Raw genomic sequence first — 15,863 nt, 5'->3', positions numbered from 1 at the left:
AATTTTTCCCTTCCCACCAGCTTTCCCTTTCAGGCTCATGCAAGTAGTATGGAGAAAGTTGTGAAGACACACAATAATGCAACAGCTTTCACCAGCGAGGAACACAAGTGGAGTTGTCAGAAGGGCTGAAAGGTAGCTTTATACGCACATGTCCTTAGGGAGCTCTTCTACACAGCCACTCACAAAATAAAAGCCACACCATTCTGTTGTTCAACATTGGTTGTATTTAAGAACTACACTTCAGAAGGTACCATGTGTTTGTCACACCCCACCCCCTGCACACACACCCCTAGCAGAGAACACACAGCTTCCCAATACCATGGCAAGGGGCATTGAAAGCACAAGGTGAAAAGGGAAGGCGGGGGAGTCAGTCCATCAGTGCATTGTAAATGAGCTTTCACAAAGTCAAGTGCAGCAAAACCTCTTCAGACACTTTAAAAGTTAGACCTTTGGCAAATAAAAGAAAAAAAAAAAGGATCCTAAAGTTCTCTAAGTACCATTCTCTCTCCACATGGGATATGAATTCCCACCCTGAGCTTCAAGAGTTGATGGTGTCTAACAAGCAGTACTGAGGACCACCATGTGCTGAATAAATAGCACAGAAATGGGATTTCATCTGAGCATCTTTGACCAAAGGGCACGTGCCCAAGATTCCTGGGAAGGCCTTGCTTTTGGCCAGTCAGGAGCTTAGCCTTCTTCCCCAGTTGTCCAAAGGCTGAGCATTGATAAGCATCCAGCTGAGTGACCTTCGTCTGGATCTAAGCACAGCTCTGGAGAGCCTGCAACATGGCAATCAGACTACTCAGTGACACATGCTTCTTGAACAAGGACCCTGTAGCTGCCAATTACACTTCATTTATTCTGACCAGTAAAGTAGCCAGAAAACTTGCCTCAGGACCTCCTGTTTGAGAAGCCTTTCACCTTTGTGAAAGACAAGCCCACTGCAAGTGGTGCATGAGCTGTCCCAGCAAAAGATGGGACCTGAGGCCAAAGATGGAGCACTTCTCAAGTAGCATGTTACACTTTTATCAGAACCCACATCAGAACAAGCCCAGCACAACAGGCAAAACACTGGGAAGTCTCAACAACACAAATTCTCCACTTTCTGGGATGAGATACATGGGCTATGAAACAGCTTCTTCCACCTCTAGCTCTTGGGACCCATTACAACCGCATCAAAAATACAAGACCTTTGCACCACCCCCCAAACAAGGGACAGCAGTGCAGCACACCTCAGGGAATAAAAAGCCAGCTTCCACATGAGCCTAAGGCTTCTGCATGGAAGAGGAGGAAAGCAAAATTATTCTTCAGAGTGATTACTGAGGACTCAAACAGAGACTTATCTGGTTCCTGTGCTCTGGTCTTGTCACTTCCCAGTCTGTCAAGTCCCAGAACACAAAAAGGATCAAGATAAACTTAATCACATTTAAACAAAAAGTCCTGAACTCTTTCACGTAACTGTACAAGGAAGAGAACCACACACTGGCATGGATTTATCTGTTGGACAGGAGCCACACAAAATCACACAAACGTGCGCAGCCACACACACTTGAGTTCTTGCAGTTTCAGTAAAAAGGGCACTTTCCTGTGTTAGTCTGAGGAGCCAGTACCCCTGCTGGGGAGAAGTGAGGCTCTGTACCTATCTGACACTGTGTTTTGACAGCTGAGCTCAGCATCCGTTGGAAATTTAATTTAAAAATGTGGCTTAATCATTCAAGACTTGGAGAGTGCCCTGGCATTTATGCATCTCCCTTCATAATGCTACATCCCCTTTTAACCACACTGCAGCTTCAGAAGAGCAGGAGAGAAGCCTTCACTCCCCAGAAAAAGCTGTCAGAAAGGAGATTTATCTAGACTCATACAAGACAGATGTTATTTGGAGAGCATTGGATTTGGTGCTCACACACTAGATAAATTCATTCTGATCTCTACCCTGCACTACATCCAAAGTGTAGGTGTCTTAGGTTGAACTAACTGAATCATTTGTCCAGTTGCTCAACACACACAGGCCATCTCACATGTTCATTTCCATTAATACGAAAAGGTGCCAGAGTTGAGCACGGACAGGTCCTCTAACAACAGAGGACTGCGAAACCTAACATTTCCCACCCTGTATCTACTGCAGGCACCAACACACAAACCCAGCCAGGAGGTCCAAGCCCCATGAGGCTGAGGAAACAATATTGCTCCTGGTTATCCTTCAAGCTCTTCTTCATATGCCTGAAAACCCTGAAGTAACACATCCGAGCGCCAGAAACCATGCTCCTTGTTGTGGCAAACAGGGCAGAGGGAAGAAAATAAACAAGTTAGTGAGCACGAATCCAGCTTCCAATAAGTGCAGACTCTTTCTTGGGAGGTTCAGTTAGATGAGAGTGGAGGATGAATAGGGTACTAATGGTTTTGCAGTTCCAGTAGCCCCTTTATTGTAGTGGGGGCCGGGATAGGCCAGGAAACCCATCAGTCTGTTAAGTGCTGCGTGCAATACTAGCGCTCAGTATCTTCCATTGCTTGTGAACAAAGCAGCTCCAACATCAGCCACGGGCACCAGGCATTAGTCATACCGGCCCTTAATCATCATATTCAACAAGGGACCCACCTGTTCAAAGCAAAAACAGATCATTAGCCAGGACAGTTACACACAAATGGCAGTGCAGAGCCTGCTCCCTCTGCATCACAGAGCCCAAGATACACTTAATCACTTCCAAAGTAGCGATAAAACACTGGGACACCCACAAACACATTCTTAAAATACCCTATCAAAATTGCAGGGTTCTCTGCCAACAACTGACTTCAAGCGACACCAAAACATTCCATCCAGGGTGGAAACATCCTTGAAACATTTTTACTTCCCACACAGCATTTGTGATTTCTAAGTAAACGCTATTAAAGGGAGCCAATAGTCATCAGGAGTTGCTTTTTTCAGGGCAGAGAAGGAACATTCTCACTCACTGAATCCTCTCTGGTCCTTGGGGTCAGTAAGAAGGGGGGCTAGGACTGATGATTTTGCTAAAGTTTTTTTTTCAGTCAAGACCATTTCCACATCTCAGCACTGCCTAATCACAGAGGGAAATTCAGCATGCTATGGCAGTAAAATAATCTCATGGGAGAGGCTAAAGAGGAGTTTCTGCACAGTGGTAAGGATTATGGACCATGGAAACATTTCTATCCTCAACCCCCATTTCCACTTTCAGATGATCAGATCTTTAAAGGCATACTTTTAGTACCTCAAGTCTTTTAGTACCTCAGGGTTTTTTTTTCACATGTACCAGTTGGTTAAGATTGCAAAGAATTCAGAGATGAGCAAGACACATGTTGAAGAAGAAGCACATGACTTAATAGAGGAGATTTCTGTTATTTAAAAGACTTGGATTCAACAGGTAAAAGAGTTTCCTTTTTATTGCAAATAATGGGTATCATTGCTGCACAGAAGGCTAAGAAGTGTTTGGGAACAACATTTTCCTGGCAGTGCCCAAAGCCAAAGTACACTTTTTCCCACATACAAGAACAACTACTTCATTGTAGTGGTCCTTTCCAGAATTGTAATTTTAAGAGCTTGCCTTTTTGTAAGTAAATGACCTTCTGAAGACTAGAGGAAGAACCATGCATAGCAAAAGAGCAATCCTGCTTTCTCCCACCCTCACTGTGGCACCTGCAGAGCCAAGTAGCTGTCATCTCAAGTTTTGCATTATGCCTTAATGATTTCAACAGCAGTGACCACATGGTTCTTTTCCATACCTCCTGTGGATTTCCTAAGGCTTCTCCCAGCATCTTCTCAATGTTCCTCATTATCGCCACTTTCTGATGAGCCTTTAATGGATACTCAATTCTCTTTGGGGTTGGGGCACCCTGAAATACCAAAATGAGCTCATTTGCATGCTTCCTGTATTGGCAGCTTGTTCCACCTTCTCCCAGTCACCCAGTTCTTCACATACACAACTCAAATGAGGAAAAAGTAGCTTCCAGAAGCAAAGGACTTGGTGCCATGAAGTTCTCATATTGACAAAGTGTGCCAATACATCTCTACCTGAAAAAACCCTCTGGGATGGAGCTATCCAAGCTGTGCTGGAAGGTGCTTATACTCACTTTGTACCAGAAGTTCACAGTGATGGTAATCCCTCCATTCAGGAGAGACTCAATGTGGTGCCACCTGCATGGAAATCACACAAAAAAAAGAAAAGAAACTATTGCTGTAGCTTATAGTGAAATACCTTGGATGATGAATTCAAACAGCACTAGACAAGCCTTGCCCTATACCTCCCTCATCAAGACCTCAAAACTTCTGGAAAGCTCTCCTTATTTAAATATAGATCTTTTTCTCACACATGTTATTGAGTACACGTACAATTAATGCGGTGTCAGGGAGAATTACTGTTCCCATCCAACAGACAGGAATTAGAAACATACCGGTCCAAGATATCACAGAAAATATCATGGTTGCTGGAGAAGTCAAAACAAAATACTCTAAGAGCCAAACCAACACTAATTAGCAGGAAACCTTTTAAACCTGTTTTTTATCACGGTGCAGTCCTGCCATCGTTCTTACCAGTACATAGGTATGTACAGCACGTCCCCAGGACCCACCACCGTCTCATAGCCAACCACATTCCGGAAGTTCGGAAACTTCTCATAGTCAGGATTGTCAAAGTCCACCTAATAGAAGAAAACATCAAGAAACTCAGAAGAACTTCCTGCAATAACAGTCCTCACTATTGGCTCTCAGTGTCAAATCATCCTGGTCTTCCCTACATGGCTTTTACACTCCCATTTGTATCTTAACTTCATTGCGAGGTCCTGCAGTACCCTCCAAGTACTATTTAGGTAGGAATCTTGCAATTTGTCTGTCAGCAAACCTGTGTTTGACCAAGTGATCAATGAAACAGAACAGAGAAGGCAGCAACTGCAGCCCCGTTGTGCTATCAGTAAGATGATTTTTATGGCCCTAGCACTTGCGAGTTGGGACCAGACACAAACAGAAAACCACCAGTCCATCCACCAACGCGGCCACCACTTAACAGATCTGAACAGAGGTTTTGCAAAAGCTCAGCAAGTGTTTTGCAGCTTTAACTCCACTGCAGCTTCCTCCCACCTAGCATCTTTACAAATGCCCATTTCTGGCATGGAGCAGAGAAAAGATCTGCTACTCTCACCTGGCTCTGTCTGTCGCACGGATGGTGCACAGGATAAGGGTAGAGGCATTCAAACTGATCAGGAGGAAACAGGATACACCTCTTGTAACCCTTAATCTGAGCAAAGAAGTTCTGTTGCTCATCATAATGAGCTGGTGTCACATTCCCTACACAGAGAGAAAAGATAATCAAGACACTCTCATGTACAGGTATGAAAGAGAGAAGCAAGTTACATTCCTTGCTAAAGACAGAAAATACACTCCCACATATTCAGAAACTAAACAAGGAAAATGACTACAGGAATGTTACAAACTGATCACACTATCAGTCAGCCTTTATTGAGCTGTTGCTACTCCACTTAATTTCCATTCTAAATCCATATTCAGCAACTTATGCTCTACAGGATAAGGATTTCCAGCTTGTTCCAATGAACAGCAGATGGTGAATGTTGACAGGAAGCTTCTTCATAAAACATTTTGTTTAAATGAGAAGTTGTGGAACGGACTATCAAAAATTATTAGTCTAGAGAAAAGGAGCTTAACAGTCAGATTTGGAAAAAAGTCTTAGAAGTTTTGCAAGAAAACAAGTAAACAATCTCTCTCACCAGAGCTCCCAATAGCACCCGTTCAAGTCTGACTAACAGTGCTTGACTGTTGCCACTAGATCTTAAATTTAATCAAATCTTTAAATACAATGGGGCATTTTGTACCCCTCACAGCTGCTTCCCAGGCTGTTTGCCAATTCAGATATTACTCTCTTGGCTTGCAAGAATTAAGGTAACAGTTAACCCCGTAACTTCATTAAATAGATCATACAATCACATGCTGCTGTAAAGACATTCCTTTTTCTAGCACATGCTGGCTCAAGACAATTCCTTGGTTCTTGTGCAAAACCTATTAATAGGATTTTAGTGATTATATGGCCTGTAAGGAAGTGATGGTCCACTGTTTTTATAATAAGTTCTCTCAGCTACTAAAACAAGTGGCAAAGACAAACTACTGTAGATTGCATATGACTTGCTGCAAAAGGGAAAAAAACATCCAAGTTGTGTAATTGAACAATTATAATTAGATATGTTGGCCACATTGATTATAGGCCCTTCCACTTCACAAAATGGTGTACATTTCTTACCCAGTTACTGAGACTACTTTCTAAAAGAACGTTCTCCTTGCAAACAGGCTAGTGGTACCTCTGTCTTCTAAGGCACCTGCCTCTAAGTCAGGCTCCACATGGATTTGCAATTCTATTCTACCCAGATACTTTTAGAATTTACCCATCTTCAACATTCCCACTGTTCTCTAGCCTTTCAAGACAAAAACGTCAGGTCTTAATGAAAAGAGAATTCCTCCTCACAGTGCACCAGCTCCAATAAGAAAAAAGGCTTCACAAAATAATCAGATTTCCTCCTGGGCAGACATTGGACATACTCAGAAAAGCCCAGAAGTCTAACGCTGGTCAACTTGCAAACCTTTCTGCATTTTTAATCTGCAGACTCCAAGATTTTTAAATCTACAGCACCTGAAGCATGCAAACAGTAAAAGGTCCCAGGATATGATTAGCAGTTACTGGAAACACAGTCCCACAAGCATCACACAGAGCCTTTCCACAGGCACATTACATTCAGGCATTTACAGTACATGCCTGGCAAGATACAGGCTATGCCTTTCCTTGTTTCCTCTTTATAACCCAAGTTAAATTGTGACATCAGTCCCCTCCCAACCCAAAGCTTTAAACTACCTCCTCTGAAGGAACACATAGAAACTAGGGGAAAATCCATTTGAAAGACCTTCTGGAACTGAAATATGGAACTGCTGACCCAATCTTCTCCCTTTCCCCTCCAATCTGAGGAAGCTATTTACCTTCCATGCCAATAAGAAGCAAGTTAGAAGTCAGTTGACCCCAGCCACGTTTCCCTTGCTGCTTGTTAATCCAGTTCCAGTTGAAGCCAAGGAAATCCACCACAATCTTCCTTCCAACTGTGTCATTCAGTGTTTGCTGTAGATATAGCCTGAATTGTCCAAGAGACAAGCAGAAATTAGGTATTAAGCTCTGTCATGAACACAGACATACATACCTCTGTCTCTTCAGAAAGATTTCAAAACAGAGACGTACTTCCTAGAGATTCTGCTCTATCACTACACACCTTGAATACCTGTGGAAGGAAACAGTTTCAAAAAGTCCCCAAACTTTGCAGAAAGGTTCCCAGTACAGAATAGAACAGAAATCAGTTCAGCTTGAACGATTACAAGAGAAAAAGATAATTTTAAGCCAGAACAACCCTCTTGCAGGGCAGGAGGGGGAAACTCTAAACAGACTGGCCATCATCAAATATCAAATTATGTTCATGTCTAATCCCTAGATGAATGCCACCCCTTCTAACTAACCTGCAACATCAATTACCTCTTCCAGCAGCAGTACATGAGGCAAAAAGAGGACTCAGGAGAGCCTGCACATTTCAGAATCAAGTTACTTAAAGCCATGTTTACATTTAGACATAGAGGATCAGAGGAATCAAGCATCTGTAACAACAGTCATAGTATTACAGACTACTGTCTGCAATGCTGGAAGAAAACGCATTTTTAAGAGTAAGGACTGCCTTCTCTCTTGCAACAAACACACTCAAAGCTGAGAAAAGAGAAAGGTACAGATGACAAGTGGGCATGGGTACAGTGTTGCTTCCAATTAAGACACAATTAAGCATCTGTAAGTCTTTTTAGAGGGCTGCAACTGAAAACACTAACTGAGGGTTTAAGTACAGCTGGTGATAGTTATATTCCATGTCCACCTGAAGGTCCTCTCAGTAACTTACAGCTCTGTTAGTGGCACAGGCCATCACCACCAGTACACAGCACATGCACAACCTGGCCTCGTATTTCCCAAAGAGCGTTAGCTCCAACTGCCTTGGGATTCTGTGGGAAAGCCTGAATGTCATAGCCTGTACCTTTTTATCAGATAACAAGCTTCTCTACCAATACCACAGTCTGCCAAAAGAAAGTGAAGCTTAATTCTTTCTCTATACAAACACTGCCTCACACAGAGGAGGGGAAAAAAAAAAAATTCCTGCAGCCAGCGTGAACAGTTTTTTTGGTATGACTTTTTTAATCAGGTAACAAGGCTGATGTCAACTAGAAGCCCTGCAGGAAAAGCAAGGCTAATAAAGTGAAACAAACAAACAGTTTAAAAAGTTCAAGACACTTTAATCATCAACACTCACTGAAGAGAAACTTAGCCCCTACTTAGGCCTGAAGAAACAGAGAAACCTCCACACTCCATATATCACTTACCTCTCAGCACTCTCTTTTTGTTGTATTTCTTTGAGTCTGTCCACAAACTCGGCAAACTTCATCTCTTCCCTACTTGACTTGGGTTTGAAGTTCTTAAAATTGGCCATTTTCTTCTCATCGTAGTACAAAAACTTGTGTGTGCTGGCACTATACACTGAGAAGTCCCCATTACCAATGTTTTCCTGGAGGTAGTCCAGGTCCCATTTCAGAGCAGGATAAACCAGATTTGTATCTGTCAGCACCACCGGCTCCTGGAGAGAAACAGGAAGTTTATTGATTCAAGGACCACTTGAACTTAAGGAACACATTCACTCTTGCACCCACACGACCTCCCTTTCAAAATGGGGAATTGGAAAAGGCATTTGAAGTAAACAGATACCTTGTTCTGGGGAGAAAAACAAACGAGATATGATAGAAAGTTCTAAGAAAGTGGTGGCCTGGGGTTACAGCAAGCTCCTGGTAGCAGTGGGACAGATGGCACTATCTACTCAGCCCATCTCTATCAGCGAGATCAGACAAACATTAGCTGGCAACACTTCTGGGCCTGCTTGGTCCTGCCATGTAGCCAGGAGACACAGTAGATTCTGGCTGGTCACTTCCAGCTTCAGCTGTGAAGGGGTAAATGCCAGCAAGAAGATACCTCTGAATCCAGAAACAGAACTCATCTCTGTTCTCAGAGGATTGCAAATAACCAGCCATCAAAAAAACATCTCTTCTACAGCAAAAAAAAGAACCATTACAAAAGGAACACAAAGGACATCGCCTACCTCCTCATCTACCAGCAGTAAGCAACCTAATCAAGGATGGCAGTGCTGCGTTCCCAAGCTGTGCATGCACAACGTCCCTTCTTGAAGACTTTTCTTAAAAAACCCAACTACCAAACCTACCAAAGCAAGACTGAGCTGGTACAGAACCAATACAAGAGCCACCACTGCAAAGCAACCTTTACACCTGTGGCTGCTCGTACTAAAAAACAACCAATACGTGTCCATGGTTTTACACAACGTTCCACCGACTTCCATCCCGACAACAAAGGGCTTAAAACAAACTTTTCCTGCAAATTTCACAACTCAACGCTGTAGTGTCGAAGAAAACTGTCCACTACAGCAAAGAGGAGCGGGACAGCGGCTACAACGGAGACAACGCGGTACCCCGGAGGGACAGGGCCGGGATGAGGAGGTGACTGCGCCCGGGACCCCCCTCACCTCGTTCTCGATGAGCTCCTCGGCGCGGGGGTCGCTGTGTCTGAGCCGCGGGATGGGCCGCGTCTCGAAGGAGTAGTGGCGGAACTGGGAGTCGCTCCAGCCGGGCCCTGCCGCCACTGCCGGGCCCTCCCGGCAGCCCGCGGCCGCCGCCGAGGAGGAGCAGGAGGAGGAGGAAGAAGAAGAAGAAGAGGAGGAAGAGGAGGAGGAGGAGGAGGACGAGGCCGCCGCCATCGCCGCCTCCGCCGGAGAACCCGGACCGAGGAAGCCAGAAGCGGAAGCTGCGCACCCACGGCAACGCCGGAAGCGGAGGGCGAAGGCGGAGGGCAGAGGACCATAGAGAGGGAGGGAGGGAGCGGCGGCGGCGGCGGGAGCGCTCCCGCGCGGGCGGAGACTGCAGGGGGCTCCGCTGCCCTTCGCCTCCTGTCCCTTTCCAAGGCTCTCGGACATCCCTGGGAGCTGGGAGCACAGGCGGGTGAAAGACCCACTACAGAGAACAGAAAGGATCGTCTCGTTGCCGGGCCCCGTGCCTCCCCGCGTGCCTGCAGCCTGCAGCCCCTTCCCCTCAAGGGCAGCGAACCGGGCGCAAGCGCTGCCTCTCGGGCATTTCCATTGCCCTGATGGAAACAGCGCTGCCCGCTGCCTCAGTCTGCCTGCGGGAAATGTACTGCGCAGCTCTGCGCCCGAAAACGACAAGGTTAATTAACACTTGCTACGAAAAAAAATGTGTAGCACTGCCTGGTGCAACTAACACCCAGCTTGTGATAGCGACTACATCATTTTAGCAGGATTTCATGAACTGTGTGATAGAAGCTGGAGCTGTTGAATTATTTTCTTGTTGTATGTTTGTTATGTGAGATAGAGTCTACATTTGGCTTTTAATCTGCAAACAGCAAGAATGATGATCGCTATTTCCCAAGAATGCATGCCACATTAGGCATCAGCTCTGGAGAAAATTTTGGTCTCTGGCATTCAGTGGCTTTCACCTTACAGTAGCTGGGATTTGTTCTTCTGCCTGCACAAAACTTTGCGTTCATGAGAACAATGCAATTTCCATTTGTCCTTGAAAAATTTATTAATACACTTAGTTGCTAGGGAAATGAATGCCCACTCACCTTTTAAATCTGCTGTACAGGTTAACAAGAAATTTTACAGTGTGTTTGCAAATATACTTGGGTGCTTACGAAACTTGAAACACAGCTGTGGAAAACTCAAACATAATTCAGAAAATAAATACCCAGTGCTGAAGACCTGATGTAAGAAGCAGCTGACCACAATCCAAGCCTGCAGTGAGGCCTGAGCCCAAGTCAATGGGAACCAAAGGTCCCCACTTCCCGTGCTGTCCCCACACTGCTGTAGGCTGCAGAGGTGGGACAAGCACCAAATGCTGCTCCATGGAAAACAGCAGCAGCATCTGCAGTGGAAGGTTGGACTCTTGGGTTAATAACTTTATTAGATAATGGAGTAACTTCACTGCATACTCGTTTGTAAGAGAGTTGGCTGAATTAAGACACCATCCCTAAAATGACATCAGTAGGCCTTTCTTTGGGATAAGTGAAAGGATCCTGTTCTTTGTCTGCAACAAAGCCCCCATCTCAGGCATGCTGTATCTCATATATTTTTGTGGTTCATCACTATCTTCATTCAATTATTAGGTTTACAATTAATGTTGTTATTAGAAGGAATGGCTTTAATGACAAATCGTCTGTGATAGTTTTCGAGCTGCAAAGGTTTATAATGTAAATCTTTATAGAGACGTTACCCATTACGGCTGATGTGAATAACTGAAGGAAAATGAGTTCAACTACCACAGAGTTTACATAATGAAGTAAACTGCAAAATCCTTTAATGCTCATATTGATTTTATTTACAATAATACATTGCTTACATTTGAAGAATCACATTGCTAAATTAACATGCCATTTCTGCGGTCCACCTTCCCCTGGCTCCATGGAGATAAGACGATTCCATTTGGGTATTGACTTTAATAATATTGATACTGATACAAAGAAGGCGATTTGCATAACGCCGCCGGGCACGGCATCGATCCGACTGAGCATCGATCCGGCTGCTCCGCAGGAGGCTCCCCGCGTCTGGAAGGCAGTACCTGCCATAAATTTCCATTGTCCCGCTTCAGACGATGGCAGACAGAGCACCGATGCCTTCTCCGTCCATTAACCTCGTGTCAGCATTACAATAACAGCGGCCAGATAACTCATGCCCCGGCGGGGACCGCTGCCCGCAGCGGAGACAGCCCCGGGCGGCCGCGCCCCCCGCCGGCCCCGCCCCGCCGTGCCGCCGGCGGCCGCGTCTGCGCGCTGGGGCGATGGCGGCGGGCGCTCTCCGCGGTGTCCTCTGGCGCCGGGCCGCTGTCGGGCTCCGGGTGGCCCGGGCCGCCCTGGCGGCGCCTTCCGGGGCGCGGGCGGGTGAGAGGGAAGGCGGAGGCTGGAGCGAGGGGCCGGCGGCCGGGTAGGGGTGTCTGGGGCGGCGGGCCGGTGGCTGCGGGATCGGGGCGAGAGGGCGGCGCGACCTCCCCGGCCTGGCTGCGGCTGCCGCTGCCGCTGCCGCTGCCGGCGGGGCCCGCGCCCATCCTGCCGCGTTGCTCTCCTGCAGCCTCGGAGATGTCCAAGGACATGATGCCCGGGCCGTATCCGCGGACTCCGGAGGAGCGGGCAGCCGCTGCGAAGAAGTACAACATGCGGGTGGAGGACTATCAGCCCTACCCCGACGACGGCTTGGGGTGAGCTGGGTGGTGCCGTTGTTCCGCAGCTGGGAGCGGGCCGGGGCCAGCAGCTCCTGGCTTTGTGGGGAGGTGCTGTAGGCTGGCAGTCCCTGGTGAATGCCCTGGCTTTGCTGTTCTGTGAGCTTAGAGCTTTGAAGCCACTTCAGTGTTTTAAAATAGGAACGAATGGAATGAGTTAGAGGCCTGTGTGAATGAAACACGAGAGACTTCAGGAGAGAAATATGAGAGACTTCATATGCTGTTGTAGTGCAAGGCTAAGTGGGATGAACTGAAAGCCGTCTCTATAGTGTTACAGGAGATGTTTAAATGTTGGGGAATACTTTGACATGTGCCAGGATAACTAGGGTTCCATATTTTAGTTAAGCTTGTGTTTTCTTTCATCTAGTATAGCCCAAAAAGGCCAGTTTGCGGAATGCCATTTGTTATGGTGATTGGTATCAAGGTAATTATTGTTGTGCTAGTTGTTTTAATGCATTTCAAAAATGTGTATGCATAAAATCTATAAAAACAAAGTAATGTTTAATCGTTCTATTTGTATAGGCCTGTCTTTTAGTGTCTCCTACAAATTGTATCTAAATTAGTACACGTTTCTTTATTTGGTGTTTTGTTTGTTTCTCATAGGTATGGTGACTATCCCATGCTCCCTAATAAGTCTCAATACGAGAGAGACCCCTGGTACCAGTGGGACCAGCCAGACATGAGGCATAACTGGGGAGAGCCGGTAGGAATGCTAGTACCACTTCTCAAGTTGCTCACCAGTGCTACTGTTACTAAATTCTAACATGCACATCTTGTTAGTGCTTTCTGTTGAATCCTTTGTGTAGTTTCGTCACCAGTGCAGGTGTGTGTTGCCTGTGCAAGCAGGGATAGTCAGTTGAAGGCAAAGTTAGGCTGTGGCCATCTAGGTAAATACTGTGAAAGTGCTGAGGACAGTTAACTTATTACATACGAGAAGGGAGACTTTACAAACTTAACTTTCCCTGCAGGAGTAATTTTATTTGCCTGATTGGACTCAGTATGAGAGTGTGGTTCAGAATTGTTTAGCAAAGAAGCCACCGTTTGAATAAAGTCCTTTTAGTGCAATGGAAATAGCTACTGTTGCTTTATTACTCCAGGGCTTTTTTGAGGTAGGCTACAAATAAGGATGTTCTCTTTCTAAAGGAAGTTTGCAAAATGTCCTTAAGACAAATGTGTATAGATCATATATGTTAGCTTTGAAAATCTAAGTTCCTCAAATTCCTTTCAGGAGTAGCTCTTCTCTTAGTGCATGGTCTTTTTGTGAATGACTGCAATGTGACTGCAGTTACTGAGCTTGGTAATTGACTTGTGATCTCTTTACTAAAAGGAAGAGTTCACTTAAGTACGTGTGCTTAATATATTGTAGTAAAACCGTGTCAGAGCATTTCAACATGTGTACCACAGAAAAAGGCATGTTGTAATGACTATAAAAGCACATGAAAAAACCCCATGTTGATTCTGCGTTGTAGTGCTTGCTGCAGGAAGACTTGTGTACAAGCCCTTGCACGTGGCATTGGCAGTTGGGAACCAAGAGGAATGTACTAGTGTATTTCAGGTGTCAGCAGATGCCTCTGTTTAGACAGCTTTGATTTCTGCTCAGTCTGGCTCTGGGTTTGATAGGAAATGTCTCTGGGGGAGCTAGAGCTGGGAATCTGGAGGCAGTACTTGAGCTGCAAATTAGTACGTTCTCTGCATTTATTAATGTGAAAGGAGACTGTAGGCAGAACATGCTTGAGACTTTCCTATTTATACTTCAAGGCTGAAGCTTAAATGCCCTTTTGCTTCCATCAGGAAGGGTATTAGCTTGCTACCAGCCTTGCTCTTGTCCTGGAGTAACAGCAGCAGATCCTCTACCTGTTTTGAGAGACCGGCTTCCAAGTGTCGGGTAGCTGCTTCTTTGTTTGAAATAGCACTACTTCTGTTTGGGTATGTGACTGAGCTTCCATTAATGAGGGTTGCAATTTATACCATACCTTTCCAATGGTCCTGGGGAGCAAAGCTGAGGTGGAATGATTATGCATAGAAATAAAACCTGCTGCTATCCTATGTTTAAGCATGTTGCCTGGTATAAGCATAGGATGAAATGTAGAGTCTTTTGAGTTTTACTGTAAGCAATCATTTTTTGTGACTATAGGTAAACCATGTACCTCCTCTGTGGCTTTATCTTCACTTTTGAGGTGGAGATGAAACAGCTTCTGGCAGTTTTGTGAATGCTGTAGTGTGCTGCTTCCCTTGAAAAAAGCAGCTTGACCACTGTTGGTAAATGTGCAGTTGTTTTCCTCTGTTCTTTAGATGCACTGGGACTTTGACATGTACATTCGGAACCGGGTTGATACGTCCTCCACTGTCGTTCCCTGGCACACCATGAGCAAACACTTCTTTATCTTTTTGAGCATAATGCTGATCATGTTTGGTCTTGGAGCGATCTACCCATCCTACAGGCCTGTGGTGAGTGAAACCTAAGAGTAAAGGGAGGAAAAGTAGCAGTGTTTCTTGTCATTGCCCATGCCCATAAGAGTGGTTTTGCTGAAGATGAGTGATGGGTGTGAATGCAGAACTCTGCTGCTGGCAGTGGATGGGCCAAGGGATGTCCTGTGGCCTGAGTTGCTCTCTTGACTGGCCTGGCTCAGCTCACAGATTCTGCTTCATAGTGAGCAGTCCCTGTTCACAGGGGAACTAATTTTAACTATGCTTCTTACAATATCCCATCTTTGGTCTAGGTACTCTCCTTCCCTGTGCATGCGTCTACTCAAGTGAGATGCTTTAACTCTTCTCTTGTCCAGTGTTTTTAGTTATATCTCATGAGCTGTATCATTTGGGGAATGTGCTCTTGAAAAATGAGTCTGAATACACAAACAGCTTTTGCAATATATTATCCTCATGCTGTGAGATAAACTGTTGATTAAAATTAAAAGCAAGACTGCCTTGATATTTCTGTTAAACAAAATAGTTTATGCAAGGAACCCCCTATTTCTGAATTTACTTTCCTCACACTCTAATATTTTAGCTGAAGCACTTAAGAAATAGAAATTTAGGTCATAAATGACAAGCCTTCATTTTGGTGGGGGTGGGATGTGGAGAGACATTTTCCTCTTACCCTTATTTGGTGAATGTGGTGAATTTGCCACTCTTTGTATCTCCTTGTAGGGACCGAAGCAATATCCCTTCGATGACCTGTATCTGGAGAAAGGAGGAGACCCCAGTAAGAAGCCACCAGCGGTGATACACTATGAAATTTGAAAGTTGTTCGAGTGCTACATTTCCGTCAGTTCTGCTGGGGAAGGAATCTTCTCTAGTGTTCGTGGGCAGATGTTAACACTTGCTCTTCAATGTTCAACTGCTGACTGCAGTGAAATATATCAATGACACCTACTGTGCTAGTTGTCTTCTGTTGGTTTGAGAAGGCTGAATTATAGCTAATGAAGCTGAGTGACCTTTGCCATTTTTCTAAATGGGATAGTATCTGTGGGGCAAAGTTACGAGTGCAGAC

General features: G+C 45.2%; 2 protein-coding genes across 2 annotated transcripts; one reads left to right on the top strand and one right to left on the bottom strand.

The window, feature by feature from the left end:
* Positions 1 to 204: 204 nt before the first annotated feature.
* On the bottom strand, positions 205 to 9,912 carry HIF1AN (hypoxia inducible factor 1 subunit alpha inhibitor). The gene is made up of 8 exons (XM_048311671.1): positions 9,616 to 9,912; positions 8,411 to 8,661; positions 6,986 to 7,134; positions 5,148 to 5,293; positions 4,544 to 4,650; positions 4,084 to 4,147; positions 3,736 to 3,846; positions 205 to 2,596 (listed from the first exon to the last, which is right to left on the bottom strand). The coding sequence occupies exons 1-8, from the start codon at positions 9,844 to 9,846 to the stop codon at positions 2,552 to 2,554; spliced, it is 1,104 nt and encodes a 367-aa protein (XP_048167628.1). The 5' UTR covers positions 9,847 to 9,912; the 3' UTR covers positions 205 to 2,551.
* Positions 9,913 to 11,927: 2,015 nt separating this feature from the next.
* NDUFB8 (NADH:ubiquinone oxidoreductase subunit B8) lies at positions 11,928 to 15,746 on the top strand. Its single transcript, XM_048311928.1, has 5 exons — positions 11,928 to 12,038; positions 12,226 to 12,352; positions 12,977 to 13,076; positions 14,666 to 14,821; positions 15,521 to 15,746. Exons 1-5 carry the CDS (start codon positions 11,939 to 11,941, stop codon positions 15,611 to 15,613), a joined length of 576 nt encoding a protein of 191 aa, XP_048167885.1. The 5' UTR covers positions 11,928 to 11,938; the 3' UTR covers positions 15,614 to 15,746.
* The last annotated feature ends 117 nt before the right edge of the window (positions 15,747 to 15,863 follow it).

This window comes from Corvus hawaiiensis, chromosome 8 (genome assembly GCF_020740725.1).
Source record: "Corvus hawaiiensis isolate bCorHaw1 chromosome 8, bCorHaw1.pri.cur, whole genome shotgun sequence".
Taxonomy (NCBI): domain Eukaryota; kingdom Metazoa; phylum Chordata; class Aves; order Passeriformes; family Corvidae; genus Corvus; species Corvus hawaiiensis.
The sequence above is the reverse complement of the archived record's forward strand: the minus strand, read 5'-3'. Positions and strand labels throughout refer to the sequence as shown.

Coding starts and splice junctions, on each gene's coding strand:
- NDUFB8 (XM_048311928.1), top strand. CDS start 11,939: ATGGCGGCGGGCGCTCTCCGCGGTGTCCTCTGGCGCCGGGCCGCTGTC. Junction 12,039..12,225: donor GCCTTCCGGGGCGCGGGCGG/GTGAGAGGGAAG, acceptor GCTCTCCTGCAG/CCTCGGAGATGTCCAAGGAC. Junction 12,353..12,976: donor TACCCCGACGACGGCTTGGG/GTGAGCTGGGTG, acceptor TGTTTCTCATAG/GTATGGTGACTATCCCATGC.
- HIF1AN (XM_048311671.1), bottom strand. CDS start 9,846: ATGGCGGCGGCCTCGTCCTCCTCCTCCTCCTCCTCTTCCTCCTCTTCT. Junction 4,148..4,543: donor CTGTACATACCTATGTACTG/GTAAGAACGATG, acceptor ATTTCCATGCAG/GTGGCACCACATTGAGTCTC. Junction 2,597..3,735: donor CCTTAGGAAATCCACAGGAG/GTATGGAAAAGA, acceptor TGCTTTGAACAG/GTGGGTCCCTTGTTGAATAT.